Here is a 16,416-nt window from a genome sequence, read left to right on the forward strand (position 1 = left end):
TGAACGGTTGTCTTCAAAATATATAATCGAAACTTGCATGTGGAGAACTCCTAAATTTGTTGCTGGTTTTTTTCTCCCAATGTAGTCCTATGTACATAGAATATAGTATTTCTTTGTGTGGGGTTTTGAGGGAGACGCAAAGACTATTCTTTTTGGTCTACATCTAAATCAGTTGGTATAAGTAAAAATGTGAACCCATCAATACAGCGATGTGGTCATCAACAGGGAGTCGATGCCTTGCTATTTTATCGAAGTTGAATGATGATGTTAAAAATTTTTGAACAATTTTCATATAACAAGACTAACATTAAGGATGGAAAAAAGCTAATCACTGCAAGATCTGATTAGATGCATAGAATTAACCTAATGAAAGAAAGCTTCATTTACAACCCACGCACCTCTAATAGTATCTCTTCCACTGACAACTTTCAAACTCACATATAGACTTAACCAAGAACAAGATGGGAGACTGAACCCTTCTCGCTACCTGTTAAATTATTTACTACATGATTCTTGAATGTCCTATAGGGAAGTGTTGCCCCGCGACTCAAAAGAGCTGTCCTGACCTGTTGGTGGAGGAAGACTTGCCTATCGCATTCTGGAATAACTTTTAAAATTAACACTTTACATGTCTCCAAAAATTCATGGCTAGCTGAAATATAGTAATTATGATGACTTAAGTCACCACAGCTATGGAACGTACAAATATGGAAGATACATACCTCAAGTATCCATTGTTGGAAGGCATCACTGCTCGGAATATTGAAATGTGGTGGAGTGACAGTGGTAGCAGGTTGGGTTGACATCACAGGGGCAGCAGGTTGTGTAGGAACTATGCCGTGGTGAGTGGAGCAACTCAGAGCGGCAAAGAACTATTGTATGTGTTGGCCCTCAAGGAAGAAGATGCCGCCACCACCTCCTGGGCTGAACTAAGGTACGCCAGAGTGCTTCACATTTGCTTGGACATGGCTCGGGATATATGCAACCGAACCAGTGGGCCAAAAAGGCCCTCTCCACCTTGCACATTGATGAAATAAAGAGACCTAAGAACAAGTTCGACAATAAAATTGTTTAGGGTATGCAATAACCATGAAAAATACAAATATATGCTTTCTTTGCACCAATTCCTTCTGGCTACATAAATTATTTGGCAAAATAAATGTACAATACACGCAAATTTTACAAAGTTTGTAATACACTCATCATCTAATCTCACCACCACCAATGATATTCCATCTGCCACCCCATTCATAACCAGAAAACAGTGAGACAATAATCCGTCTGATAAAAATTTCAATAATATCAACAACAGATTCAAACAATGCCACAATGGGGCGACACAAAATCACTATTTGAATTCATGTTACTAGGAGGTCCAAATAAAAACAATCACGTTGCTACCTTTGTGGTAGCTTAGAAACAAGCTGCAAGGTCAGACTACAAGAAAAAACATGCAGACTAGTAGTCAATGGGATTCACAATTATATGTTATGAATCGGTAACAAAATAAAATTGTACCCTCATTTTATATGCTTAATATTTGAACATAATAAAACTGAATGCTTCTAATCCATGCTTCACAAATAATCAATGATAAATGTGATGAAAAAAAAGCATAATATTAGTGATATTTACAAAAATGACACTGAGTAGAAGAAAACTAAATCAAAGCTGCAATCACCTCTAATAAACACGAGGAATTATCAAAATTCATAACACTTTTAAACACAATTATCTGCTGAAAGTGAATGTACCCAACAATAGAAAAGTTTGTATATATCAACTAGAACCTATTAATATTAGTCATATCATACCCTGAAAATCAAAGTACTTTTTCCCTGAAATGGAATAACTTCTCCTTCCTGAAATGGTTAAATACAAGTAACTAAGGACTAAATATATTTTGGGTTAGTTACTTATGATGTGTTTTGTTAATTATTTTTATTCACCATGTTGCTTTGATGTTTGCAACTTTGATTAAATTTTTATTTTCTAGATATTAACATCGATAGTGTTGTTTTTAATCAGTATACTTTTATTTGTTTATTAATTGGTGTTATCAATGAATAAGTGGATGTTGGAAAAAATTTTACGAGTGTTGAATGGTGGATGGTTATCTTTTTTTTGTGATATATTTTTGGTTTTCGATTTTAGGGGGAAGAATCTGTAAATGTTATTGAGTTTAGAGGATGATGCATCGGAATTTATTCATGAGGTGCAAAATTTATTATATTGTTGTCACAATACTAAAGAGTTATTGGAAATTAATTATTTAAGTGTGTTCGGTGTTGAATGTTGTGTTGTTTGAATGGATTTGTAGTTGTCAGATCACACTCGAATTCCAATAGAATCTCGTACGTAGGATTACAATTTATTTTGTTGCAGCGGGCACAAGAGTTCTATTCTAATTATGCAAAGAAAGTAGGATTTGTGACTAGGACAAAGAATACCAACTTTGATAAGACAAGGAAGGGGTCAAGGATACCCATTAACTAATCGATACATTGTAATTATGAAGGTTATCAAGAGTCTCGAATGAAGGCAGCATCTCGGGTAAAGAAAATAACAACCGCGAAATACAGAGCAAGGATGTACGTGATGTTTGATAGGCAGAAAGATAATTGGATGGTGTCCAAATTAGAACTGAAGCATACTCACCTGTATTCTGCTAAGCAAGCTGTCTATTACCACGAGTAAAGGAAACCGACCATGCATGCCAAGTGTGTGATTCAGGACAATGATGAGGTTGGCATATGGCCCAACAAGACTTACCTCGCACTGACAAACGAGGTTGGTAGGTCATCAAATTTGGGTTACTCAGAAAATGATGTGAGAAATTACAGTACAAGCAATCTGTGCTGTGGTGATGAAATGTGAATGTTAAGGAAATAAAGAGCTATTTCATGTGGATGAAAGATACCAACCCAAATTTTTTTTATACAGTAGATGTGGATACAGCTAACAAGTTTAGGAGTGCGCTATGGATAGACGCAAGGTGCATGGCATCTTACGAATATTATGGAGACATGGTGTCGTTTGATACAACGTATAGTAAAAACAAGTATGTGTGTGTTTATTCCTCTTTTGAAAGGTTTATAATTTTAACATTATCGTGAGTTCTTACTTGTGGCTGTATTTTTTGTAGGCATGGACTACCGTCTGCATCTTTCGTTGGTGTCAACCATCATAGAAAGTCTACCTTGCTCGGATGTGCTTTGTTGGGGAACGAGAAAATATGTATCTTTGAGTAGGTCTTTACGGAATGGCTGAAGTACATGGGAACTCCCCTACAGGCCATCATCACAGACTAGTGTAAGTCCATGTTTGGTACTATTAGGAATGTCTTTCCAAATATTCGTCACTGGTGGTGCATATGGCACATATTGAAGAAGATACTACATAAGTTCGAAGGATATGCTCGGTACAGAGAAATACATGCTACAATGACTGGCATTGTTTGGAATGCCTGCTCTGTGGAATGTTTCGAGAAGGATTGGGCAACATTCATTGTTGAGTTTAACCTAGAGCATACCAGATGGCTATCAGATTTGTTTTTTATACTCTTTTTGAAGAGTAAATTTCTTGTGAATCTTTTTTTAAGTATAATCACTTTTAGGTCCCATTTTCATCGGATGATTTATAACCTATTTGGATACTTTATGGGATGTCTCTATTTGAAGGTCGATGTTTATTTGGTTCATTAAGTCTATAGATGTGTGTTGTGATGTAGCTCAGTGTTCATGATGGTGGTTTTTTTTGTAGACCTTTATGATGATCGTCGAATTTGGGTTCTAGTCTATTATCAAAGTGAATTTTGGATTGGTATGATAAGTACCCAAAAGAGTGAAAGTATGCATGCTTTTTACGGCGGTTTCTTGTATTGCAAGAGTGGATTGATTTAATTCGTGGATGAGTATGACAACGTGCTTGGTATCAAGGAGTAAAAGGAACTGGAGGACGATAATGCAGACTCTAAAGGAGTTGTCTCCTGTTCATCTAGCTCTACAATTGAAAGACAATTTCAACGTGAGTACACGACCTCTATGTTTATGGAAGTACAATAGGAATTCAGGAAAAAAGGGAATTGTTTAGTTCGTGGTGTGACTTAAGATGGTGATTTGTTTTATGTGACCGTAGACAAGCAATACCTACTTTATAGGTAGTCTAGGTACTACACAAACAGTGTCGAGTTTGACCCATTGACACATAAGGTTTGGTGCAAGTGCAACATGTTTAAATCAAGAGGTATTCTGTATTGCCATTGTCTTGCTATGTACTTTTATTACAAAGTAGACAGAGTACCATCTTGCTATGTACTCCCTTGATAGAGCAAGAATGTACAGCACAAACACACTTTCATGAAGAACAGCCATGACGAGAAGTGATCAGACGAAAGCCATAACATATTCAGAGGATTGTGTTCACACTTCTTTAATGTTGTCCAGAATTTCGTGACATGTGAAGAAGAAGCGTCCATGTTACATTCGGGTCTTGACGAGTTACGGGACAAGCTATTTGATTATCGTGCAAACTTGGAGTCCAAAAGTGTTCCAACTACACAGAATGGCATGGTGACACAACGTAAGCCCGCTCTTAGTGCATCTAACATTCAAGGTCTTTCAAAAGTGGCAACGAAGGTAAGCCAAGATTGAAGATGCTTGGATTTAAACTGGACAGCTTGATCAAGAATCTATGCAAAGAAAGAAGAATAATGCACCTCTGGTATGTTTTTACCATTTGGTTACTTTCGAACCACTTGTTAACATGACTTGATGGAGACAAATACAATTTTTTTTAATGTGTGCTGCTTTTTTCTAGAAAAATGATGAAACAGTGAATCCAAATCTAGTGGTGGGTTCTGCTGTGCGAGCAAATGAATCACAAGAACATGGCGGGTTCATTTCTTTGTTAAACTCTTTTCGAAATACTTAGAATTTTGAATATAGATTTGTAAGGAGAATTTCTTTTTTTATTTTGATTTTTGTTCCACTTTTCTTTAACAAAGTATTCAAGTTTTTTATTTAATAAACATCTTAAGTTGAGGATGCATCATTACTTTTTGAATGTCATCTACTAATATTATTATACTATTATAAGTTTTGTAAGTTTGACTTAGCTCACCAAAATAATCACGATTTTCATCTCCTTTTAATGTAGAGGACAAAAGAAAGTAGGTTTATTTAATTTAGGCTTCACCATGAATCAAACAAGTCTTCAATTAAAACCTTGATTCTAATGAAAAGGAAAAAAATCCAAAAAAAGAAAACTCTATTACAAGGCATATCCAGTGACAGAGAAGCCTACGAAAACACCGTAAGCAAACGATATATCTGGTGGAAGACACATCTGTAAATAGACACATACACAAAAGATATGAACCAAATAACCAACTCATGTCGGAGGACACATTGGTCTAAGACATCTCCAGCAGAAGACATCCATATATACACACACCTCGGAAGAAGACACGACGAAAATAAACACACCCCTCAGAAGACACATTTGTGATGAAACTAACACACGAAAGACATATTGGTAGAAAACACCTCTAATAGAAGACACATCCATATATACACACCTTGGGAGAAGACACAACAAAAATAAACACACCCATCGGAAGACACATTCGTTATTAAATGAACACACGAAAGACACATTGGCAGAAGACACCTCCAGCAGAAGGCACATCCATATATAAAAATCATCGAACAAGACACGACGTACATTGACACACCTCTCGGAAGACACATCCATGAGTAAATGAAAACACAAAAGACACATTGGCAAAAACACCTCCAGCAAAAGATACATCCATAGCTAAACGAAAACTCAAAAGACACTTCGAGCAGATGACAGATCCGTTTTCAGACACCTGTGAACAATACACGACCAACAAACACACATACGTTAGAAGACACATCCATAGCTAACGAAAGACACCTGCATTGAAGTCACGTCCATAACTAAACACATTCAAAAATAACATCTTGAAACCTCAACATGTTTGGCCATTGCAAATAAAAACAACTTAAAACATAGTAAGTGTTTAGCCTGTGCAAAAAAAAGGACAAACCAATCTCCGAAAAATAAAATTCACATCCACAGTACATGAATTCTCATTGAATTAGCCAACAAAGTTCAACATGGTTCACAAAATCCAAAACAACATAAGAATCCAAAACAAACATAAGGATCCAAATCAAACAGTCATCGTGTGTAAGACAAAGAAAATATTAATTTCCAATAAAATATAGCTCAGCATATGAGGGTATCCCCGGACTAGGTAAAGAAAAATGTAATATGCATCTTTTTTCTTCTCATATTTAGCTCCTTTTGATGGGCTTTTTCTTCGGCAATCCTATAGCTTACCGAAGCATCCTCTTTGTGCCAGGTGTTGTTAACAGTGTCCTAACCTCCATATGTTTGTTTCTTGGATGGTTACGGCGCACAACAGGTTGAAAATGGCTATCAACGGCATTCAGTGCCTCTCTAATGGCTGAACTTTTATGGCCCAAAATGATGTCAAGCATTATTTTCAACCTGTATAACTTGATTGTGTCCTGCATGTGAAAATCTATGTTGAATAAATGCATTTAGGTACAAACAGTAATGTGTGTTTACATAATTAGTTATTTAGCTATGGAATTGGAAGCTCACATAATCCCAGTCATTCAGTTTTTCGCTTTCAATCTAGTACTCTATGAATTTTATTGCGTATACACCACAATCAAAACTATGTGAATGAAAACAACATGATGTATTAGGAAAACGATATGCATGCAATGAAACTTACCAATTAAGATATCACAAGATTTTGAAGGAGATTCACTCATTTGGTTGTATTGGAATAGAGGCATATGTGCAAACAGGCCTTTTTGAGTGGGCTTATACGTGGGAATGGCCACCTGAGCTATGTTTTCAATGAGCCTTCCCTGAAACACGTGGAATGTTTAAATAGAATACAATACTACCGGTTATATATATTAACAGAGTCATGAGATGTTGTGGTACTGCATATGTATCTAGCCTCATCTGTGATGTATCATGTGGTTTCGTGCGTAAGCTATCTAATACAAAAGCCTTTTTTTGGAGACATCAAATGCATACACCCACCAATGACGGGTCATACATACGAGAAAAAACTATTGCAACAATATGCAATTGTAACTAGGCAGATTACGTACACGGATAAAGAGAAACACATTAGTTGTTCGGGTGCAACGATATAAGTAACATATCGTATGGCAAATAGACTTACCCAATTTCTCTTTAAAGCTGCTACCTTATCAAAATATCTTGTGTCGGCACCATCGTGTTCACCCAAACCCACATACACGGGAGTTGGCCCGTCCTCAAAGTACATTAGTACTAACACCCTTTTCTGCCCAAAAATGAATTTGTTACTGTTCATAATCTATAATGCACATAAATGATTCATACAAAGTATCCTTACCAGTATCCCTAGACACACATAGTAGAAATCATACGTGAATCTTTTTAACACTGAGTCATTGAATGTGAAATACATTTAGTACACGACCTACATCACCGGATCTTAAAATATAAATGTCTCCAAACTATGAGAACAAAAACAAAATGTAGTAACATATTTTTTTGTTACATACATTGCTATTAAATCAAGAACGCGGTCTCAGCATGCACAAGTCCTCCCTTGCCAGGACTAGGTATGGTCTACCATCATACGACGCTACTGTTTGTTGTCTATCAAGAGATGTGTCCACACCCCCACCTTTTGATTCGTTGTTCATCCCGCTCAGTAAGTTTCTGTCCCCGAAGTAACAGATGGGCGGGCTGCGGTGACGGTTTGGGTGTTTTGAAGGTCGGGGTCATCCTAAGTGAGAATGAGGACCACTGTAGACTAGGTGTGCGACAACAAGAACCTTTTAGAATTATGGTTTGGATTGGATCCACGCTAATGGATTACGGGCCGTAACTAGTGGTGTCAATATGTGTGGCCCTATAGGGTTTTGGTCCTACTTTATAGGGCCAGAAGAACAAAAGGCCCTATAACTAATAGGGTCAAATTTTTAAAAAGTCCTAAGGGCCAAAAGCCCTAGGGCCAACCAATGGGCCACCTATTCCTTTTTTTATATTGTTCTCTATCTCAACAACACACATAAAACTTATTAAAAGTCATTAGCTTGTTCTATCCCTTTGTCATTTTTATGTATAGAAAATAAATAAAGTGAGAAATAAATGTTAATAATGTGCATTGATCATATTAAATCCAACTTTTAATTATATACATCAAGAAATTAAACATGGCATTCACTATCTCATCACCCTTCTCCTTACTCTTTAGTATCTACCATCAATAATGTCTCTAGAAACTCAAAATAAAATTTACACAAAAATTCATCATCTAAATTCATAAATGTTGAGAAGGATGCATTGATTCCATTAACACTTCTTCTTCATGAATTTCATCAATTTTATCATCTAAAATCAACCAATTAAAAAACAATTAGAAACTTAATTTAAAATATTATTTAAAAAATCGCATAAATGTTTACCATCATGATTTAGAACAAATCCACGTAACCAACTCCTTGTGCAAATAAGTATTTGGACATGCTCATGAAGAGTGGAACTTCTGTATTTTGTTAAAACACGTCCACCAATACTGAATGCAGACTCAAATGCTACTGTAGTGATGGGAATACTTAAAATATCTATGGCCAAAACTGACAGTGGGAAACCTATCCTCACTAGTCTTCCAAAAATTTAGCACATCGTACCTCAAATCATCTTCATTGGTGTGAATCAAACCTTCCTTTAGATAAATCTCTAATTCATCTTTATTTGTGGAAGTTTGGATTTCATAGTCAAATTATCTAAACTCCTAAAAGATGTAGTATAAAGATTATTTAAGTAATGAATAAACATAATAGGAGAAAAATAATACTAGATTTGAATTAAATACCTTCATCACCATTTTGTTCTACTTTGTAAGCCTTCCTTCTTCAGCTGACTTAGGAGATTGGTTACTACTTTGAGAAATTGTTGAACAACTAAAAGTATTTATATACTCTCTATATAACCTTTTAAATTTCTCCAATACTTCATTTGCCTTCAATTCAAAGGTTGAAGGATCTAATTTTTTGTAACAAAACCTCAAGAACTTTAAAGTTAATTGAGGATCAAGAATGGCTCCAAAAAAAGCCAAGACAGTGCTATAATCCTTCCAATATTTATCAAACTTCACCTTCATTCTGAAAGCCATGTTCATAATAACAGCATCATCACAAATTTGATTGTCTTCCAAAAGACATTAAATTTTTCAAACTTACATAAAATACAAATTTGATGTTGGATATGATGAACCCGAAATGAGGTTTGTAGTTTCATAAAATGGATCTAAAAATTCACACATTTTTTCTTTTTTTGCTAAGCTCCATTCTTCATTTGTCGGACAATGTTTATAAGCTCCATCTACAATACTAAGGATGTCAAATGCTTTTTCAAATCTAATTGTACTTTCCAACATCATATATGTAGAATTCCATCAAGTTAGAACATCTTAATTTAGACCAACACCTTTTTCAATTTTTGCTTGCTGCACACAATCTTTAAATTTTACCATTCTCCCATCAAAAGCTTTCACATATTTCACACTCTCTCTTATTTTAAATAAAGTTCCAACAGCAACCTTTAACCCTTCTTGCACAATCACATTTAAAATATGAGCGGAGAAACGTATATGAAAATATTCTCCATTGCAAAACAAACTATTTTGCTTACATAGATGAGTTTTTAAGATGTTTTACATGTTGTCATTTGCAAAAGCATTATCTAAAGTAAAAGAGAATACTTTCTTATAAATACCCTATTGCTTCAAAGAGTTAAATAAGATTGCTTCCAGATTAGTCCCAGTATGGGGAGGAATCATTCGACAAAAATTCAAAATCTCACTAGTCGCCAATTCTCATAAGCAAAATGAGCTGTTAGACAAATATATCCTTCAATGGTAAATGTTGTCCACACGTCAGATGTTAAACAAATTCTATTAGGTATCCTAGACGTCTTCTACTTCAATTTCTCTTTCTCTGTTGAATAAATCATTTTAAGATCTAAAACTAAAGTGTTTCTAGAAGGCATTATAATCGTTGGACTAATGTAATTAATCCAATCTTTAATACCTTCATATTCAACAAAGCTAAACGCAATATCATGTTTTGCTATAGCCTGAGTGAGTTTTTTCGATGAACATTCTGATCAATTTTAGTTGGAAGATCCTCTATATCATCGTCAAATCTAATACTGAGGGCTATGGATTTACAAGAAACTACATAACGACTTAGATGAGAAGTCCCGTAACTATTCTTAGTTTTTGGATTTTTCCCAATTTTCTATTCATGATTACAAAAATTGCATTAAGCCTTTTCAATAACATCTCTGTCTTTTCCAATCTTCTTAAAAAGCCTCCAAACGTTAGATTTTTCGCCAGAATCCACACTACCAGAAGCTTGAACAGGAGTCTCAGAAATAATCTCATCATCCATGTTTATAAATTTCCTAATCATATCCAAATAATGGGTATTAAAATTCTACAACAACAACAACAACAACCCACTTTATAGCCTTTTGCACCAAACCGCACTTTATAATCAACTGATCTAAATAAGAACAAAATATGTTCCTAAATATCTTGCTGAACAAGCCTTTTTCATCCCAAGAAGTCAAGAAAAAACAAAGGACCTCCAATTTGACATTTAAGAGAATATAATTTTACAAAGAATGAATAAATCAAACCTTATAGATCCAAATATCAACACATAAATTTTTTCATCTGCATAAAAGACTTCAAAATCCAAAGTTAACTTCAAAAGGCCATAGCATCACTACATCAACACTGAGATAGTAAATTTTCTTACAAAATTTGATATATGGAATTACTAAAGATACCAAGAAAACATGTATAATCAAGGAGATAAACAGCATTATGGAGCATAAGTGGTTGCAACTTGCATTATGGAGCAAAAGTGAGGAACTGAAGCTTAATTTTGATAAATCCAAATCAAAGACTACAAGGTTATCAATCAATTGATACAGCGATACCCTCCAATGACAATTGATGCTTTCACAAATGACATTATTGATTCTGAAGCAATTTCATAATTACAATCAAAAGAAAGCATAAACTGAATATTGGAGGCTCAACAATACTCGGTTCCATTACCACTTGCAAACTAATTATTCCAAATTCAGTTAGAATATTGGTTTCTTCAGAATAAAAGCAATGTAAATGACAACAAGCAATTATTTTCTTCTTTAGTGGTTTCATTGTGGATAGGGTACCCTAAATCAATGACCAATTTTTCCCCCTAAATCAATGGCAAACTAATTTGAACTAATTTGAAAAATCCAATTTTGAAATCAAGAAGAAATAAGCAAATTAGAAAGGTAGAAACTCTAAGAGAGGGAGAGAAGAAGAAGAAAGTCACCTTTAGAGCTCTGAAGCAGAAATAAGCGCACTATGTCTGGAAGGAGGAGGAGCACCGCATCACGGGGTCAGGGAGGAAGAAGAGCACTGCGTCAGGGAAAAGGAAGAGCACCGCATCAAAGAGGAGGAGAAGCACCAAATTCACGTTCGGCTTCACCGCGTCAGGTTTCAGTGCACGAATTCATCTTCAGTCTTCACGTTCAGCGCAGGTCTTAGGGAGTGAGGGAGGAAGAGGCCGATTCTCAAGTACCAGAATAAGGGTTTTTAGGGCTTGTAGGGCCAGCCCTGTTTTAATTTTTTTTGTGGGGCTTAATTAGGGCAGGGCTTATAAATATATTTTTATAATTTATGGGGATATGGGCTAAAATTATTTTAAAGGGTTTAGGGCCAGCCCTAAGGTATTGGACTCAATTGACATTTCTAGCCGTAACGCCGTTCGATTTCTGCCAATAACTTTTCGCACTCTGGATCTCGCTGAGATAATATATAAAGATTTCTGTTTCAAGAATACCTTTGTCAAGTTAACAACCTATATGCATTCTAAGTAGCCGTAACAAAAAAAACATGCATACCAGCCGCACAGAGTCTTTTTCCATTCACTTCCCTGTCAAAAAATTCACTAGAATATTCATCAACTCCTGAATATTGCACCAACACTGTTGACAGAGTGTTTGGTTCAAGATCATCCAGATCGGTTGGTTCCTTTGTTGTTTCTGGCTAGCTGGAGGTGCCAGTGTCCCCTTCCGTCCTATGACACATTCTACTACGGAGTCTCTTCCCAATGGGCTCGTCTTTATCCTTTCTTCAATGAATACCTCTAGTTGAACAGTTGATGCCATAGCGCTGAGCTCTGTGGCAGTTCTTGTAGAAAGCCACGGCTTAGGTTCTTAACAATTTTCAAGTTCACCATGCTTTAACTTCTGGAAGTACAAAACTTGCAGATATTGCAAACACATATTAAGTGTTGGGATACAAGGGTGAGTCAAATTAAATACCATTTTAAATTTAAAATGTTACCAGTAAAGTGAACATGCAACCCTCACAGGACTTGTTATTTTTAAGTTGATACTTCCTGATTGCCAGTTCTAACGAGCTGAAAATATGTAACGGACAACGATATCTCCCTAGATTAGAAACAACGAGTATTGTATCGATACACCACGGTGAGATGACGTGTTGTACTGTCGGAATAGCAGAATAGGTAGAAAAAAGGAAAAACCATGGAAACCAAAACTATTTTAACCGACTGAATGATGTGTAACATAGAAAGTTATACTCACCACCGGGCGGGATTCTGAAAACACGCTAAAATAGCTCGGGTCCAATGCAGATGTTTCCATGATCTATGGTCAACATGCTCGTTTCAGTGTTGTAGGCCTTAGCCAACAAAACCATTATGCTTTGTTTAACAGGCCACCTCGGGACTAGCTTCAGGAAACCAAAATCCATTGCTTCTATCTCCCCTAGCTTTGCTTGGGCCTGGTTTGTTTCTAGATCTTTGAACAAATCTGCAATGTAGCATGATGAGCACCTTGTCTCTAATAATTACTGTCAACATAAAACGCGACCATTAGAAGCAAACAAATTGATAAATTAGAATAAAAATACAAATTTTTTTAATGATGTAATATGGCTTTCCCATGTCTTGAAGGTGATTTCTAGCAACAGACCAAAAATTATTTCCTGGTATAAAGTTCTCTTTTATTCCCCAAACTCAACTAAGTCAGCGGTACAAGAATAGGAAGAAATAAAGTTAAGCACAACATTATGAAACAAAATACGATTCAACAAAAAAAAGACATAAAGTAACATATAGGCGTGCACATTAATATGACCAGAATTAGAATTACAACCATGAAAATTATACTATTAAAGTTCAGCTAAAGGAGAATTACTATAAAACATAACATCAGATAATAGCAATTGTACCAGAATTCAAAGATAATAAAACAAAGATGAGATAATGGTATTCAAAGAAGGAGTATTTTTTACTAGAAACCACCTATATGTATATATGATTAGTAATAGAATATATCCTAATAAGCAAAAGGGTTACAATGGATACGATAATGTAGTTAAGGTGGTGTTGAAACATTTTTTAATGACATGATTATGACGTATCAAATTAACGACAATATAGGCATGGACATTAGGTAACATAGCAGCTTCAAATCTCATTTCAGTCAAAATCAACAAAATAAAATCAATTTCTCATAACCCACGACTAATTTGAAATATGGAAAGGTGCATAAAAAGTAAATTTGATTAAAAGAGACACCAATTTTTTATAGAATTTATACAAATACACTTATTGCTCGCCAGACCATAAATCAAATAACAACTCACCAATAAAAAATTCCAACATCCAACTACTACTTTTTTGTTAATCAACACAATCAAAGGTCCAAGGATTAATTGGTTTTCTACATGTAATCATTTGAAAGCAGCATCCATTAACCATATTGACATCAAGAACAACTAACGCATCAAAATAAACACCAATCAGTGACAACCAAACATATTAGTTGAACCAAGGAATGGTCTTTGAAAATTAACTTTTACTCAACAGTACAAATCAACAAAATATGGGCATGGACTTTAGGAAACATAGCAGCTTTGAATCTCATTTCAAGCGAAATCAACAAAATAAAATCAATTTCTCATAACCCACAACTAATTTAAAATTAGGGACAGCGCATAAAAAGTAAATTTGATCAGAAGACATACCAATTTTATATAGAATTTACACAATTGTACCTATTGTTCGCTAGACCATAACCAAATAACAACTTAGTAATAAAAAATTCCAACACCCAACTACTTCTTTTCGCTTAATCAACACAATCAAAGGTTCAATGATTAATTGGTTTTCTACATGTAATCATTCAAAAGCAACATCCATTAACCATATTCACACCAAGAACAACTAACATATTATGTAAAACCCGGTTAATTAACGGCTAATTAATCCATAAATGAGAATTTATTCTAGAAAGCCCAAAATGTGATTTTTGTGGCTAAATGTGATAGAGGAGATTGAGACGAGAATTTCGGTACCAATTTTATAGAAATCGGACCAAGATTGGACCGGACGGGTCAAACCGGGCCAATTGGACCCAAAGTGGGCCCTTGGCCCAACATAACTTAACCAAAACCCTAGTTTTCAGCACTCTCTCTCCTCATTTGTTACACACACAAGCTGAAATTAGAGAGAAAGGGAGGAGGAACACTCTCTCAAGTTCTCTCCCTTGGTTGATCTTCAAACCACCATAACTTTTGATCTAGAGCTCCGATTGCCGCTCCGTTTGCGGCCACGCGTTCACCAATTTTCGAGTTTCATGGGTGAAATGTTGAGATTTTGGGTTCTTTGATGTTATAGTACCTAACTCTCTTGAAGGAGAAGGTTAATCTTGTTTCCTTGGACCTTGGGTGTGGTAAGGTTCTTAACCCTAGTGTAATTTTGTTGTTTTATGATGTTTGAGTTTTGAGATGTTGTATATGGGTATGATGGTTGTGGCTTAGGTTGTGTATGTGTGGATATTGGAGCTTGATTGGTAATTTTGGAAAGCTTGGAAAGGGCTTGGTGGTGAAAAATCTGTTCTTGGAGGTATTGAGGCCTTGAGAGCTTGTGGATAAGTGGTTTGGAAGTGCTCCGGGTGAGCTTGGGAAAATCGGCTAAGGTATGGTTTCGGTTTCCCGTATCTAATATGTAATGTGGTAAGAAATACTTAGGCTAGAGGCCCTAAGATAGGCATTGAATGGTTGATGTTGTTGAATTATTGATATATATGATGTGGTCATATATGTAATGATGATTAATGATGCCTTGGTGGTATGAAGTATGAGAAATATGCATGTTGTGATATATGCTTGATGATTAGTTATGGTTGAATTGTGGGTTGAACCATGTTTATGGTGAGTATGATATTGATTGTGTACAATGATGATTTATGATGTTGAAATTGATGTATTTTTATTGATTTCAAGAAAAATGGATGAAAATGGCATGTTTTGATTGATTTTGAAAAGAATTGAAAATGACTTGTTTTGAAAATGGCATATTGTGGTTTTGTATGAAAATATGGTTTTTGGGCATACTTTGGTGGGACATAACTTGGAATACGGATCTCTGTTTTGTGTCAAACCTGTTTAAAATGAAATTGGATCCGGGAAGTCCATGCCGTTCGAAGAACGGGTGAAAAACGATTTAAAATGAGGAAGTTATGTTCGTTGGAAGATTGGGGTTTAAATTGGTGAATTCTGCAGCTTTTAACTTAGAAAATTTTTAGCAGAATGACCCCTTGCGCGTGGGCGCACTTGACGCGTGCGCGCCGTTCTTCCCGAAAATGCCATCCACGCGTGAGCGTGATGTGCGCGGGCGCGCCGATTGTGCTGCACCCAATGCCCAGCCATTTTCCAGAGAGTTATGCCAGAACTGTGCCAGTGTTGTGCCTGGGGCACGAGGACGCCCACGCGTACGCGTGGTTGACGCGTACGCGTCGATTGGCAAATTTTTAATCCACGCGTTAGCGTGCATGACGCTTGCGCGTCGATGAGTTTAGAGGCCATCCACGCGTGCGCGTGGCCCTGTTTTCATCCCAAAGTTGATTTTTGAGTTTTAAAAGTCAAATCTCATACTTCTAAGTCTCCGATCTCACCACTTATATCCTAAATCATTATGATATGTCTAGCTATGAGAAGAAAGGCTAGTGAATGTGGTAACTTGCGAGTGAAGCAAGGGAAAATGAATGATCAATGAGGATCATTGATGATTATGTGAGATGTGGAGGATGGTGGTGGAAGTGCTTGTATGCCATTGGCCGAAGGGCCGTAATTGTTTATATATTGGCTGGTTCTGGATTGAACCGTGAGCCGGAATAGCTGTGTATGATATGAATATTGGCTGGTTCTGGACTGAACCGTGAGCTGGATGGCTGAGATGGGTGTTGATC

General features: G+C 36.0%; 1 protein-coding gene across 1 annotated transcript; it reads left to right on the top strand.

Moving 5' to 3' along the window:
- The first annotated feature begins 2,709 nt into the window (after positions 1–2,709).
- On the top strand, positions 2,710–4,932 carry LOC107483652 (protein FAR1-RELATED SEQUENCE 5-like). Its single transcript, XM_016104260.1, has 7 exons — positions 2,710–2,842; positions 2,944–3,061; positions 3,146–3,247; positions 3,338–3,550; positions 3,731–3,788; positions 4,446–4,637; positions 4,819–4,932. Exons 1-7 carry the CDS (start codon positions 2,710–2,712, stop codon positions 4,930–4,932), a joined length of 930 nt encoding a protein of 309 aa, XP_015959746.1.
- Positions 4,933–16,416: the final 11,484 nt, after the last annotated feature.

This window comes from Arachis duranensis, chromosome 4, assembly GCF_000817695.3.
Source record: "Arachis duranensis cultivar V14167 chromosome 4, aradu.V14167.gnm2.J7QH, whole genome shotgun sequence".
NCBI classification, from domain to species: domain Eukaryota; kingdom Viridiplantae; phylum Streptophyta; class Magnoliopsida; order Fabales; family Fabaceae; genus Arachis; species Arachis duranensis.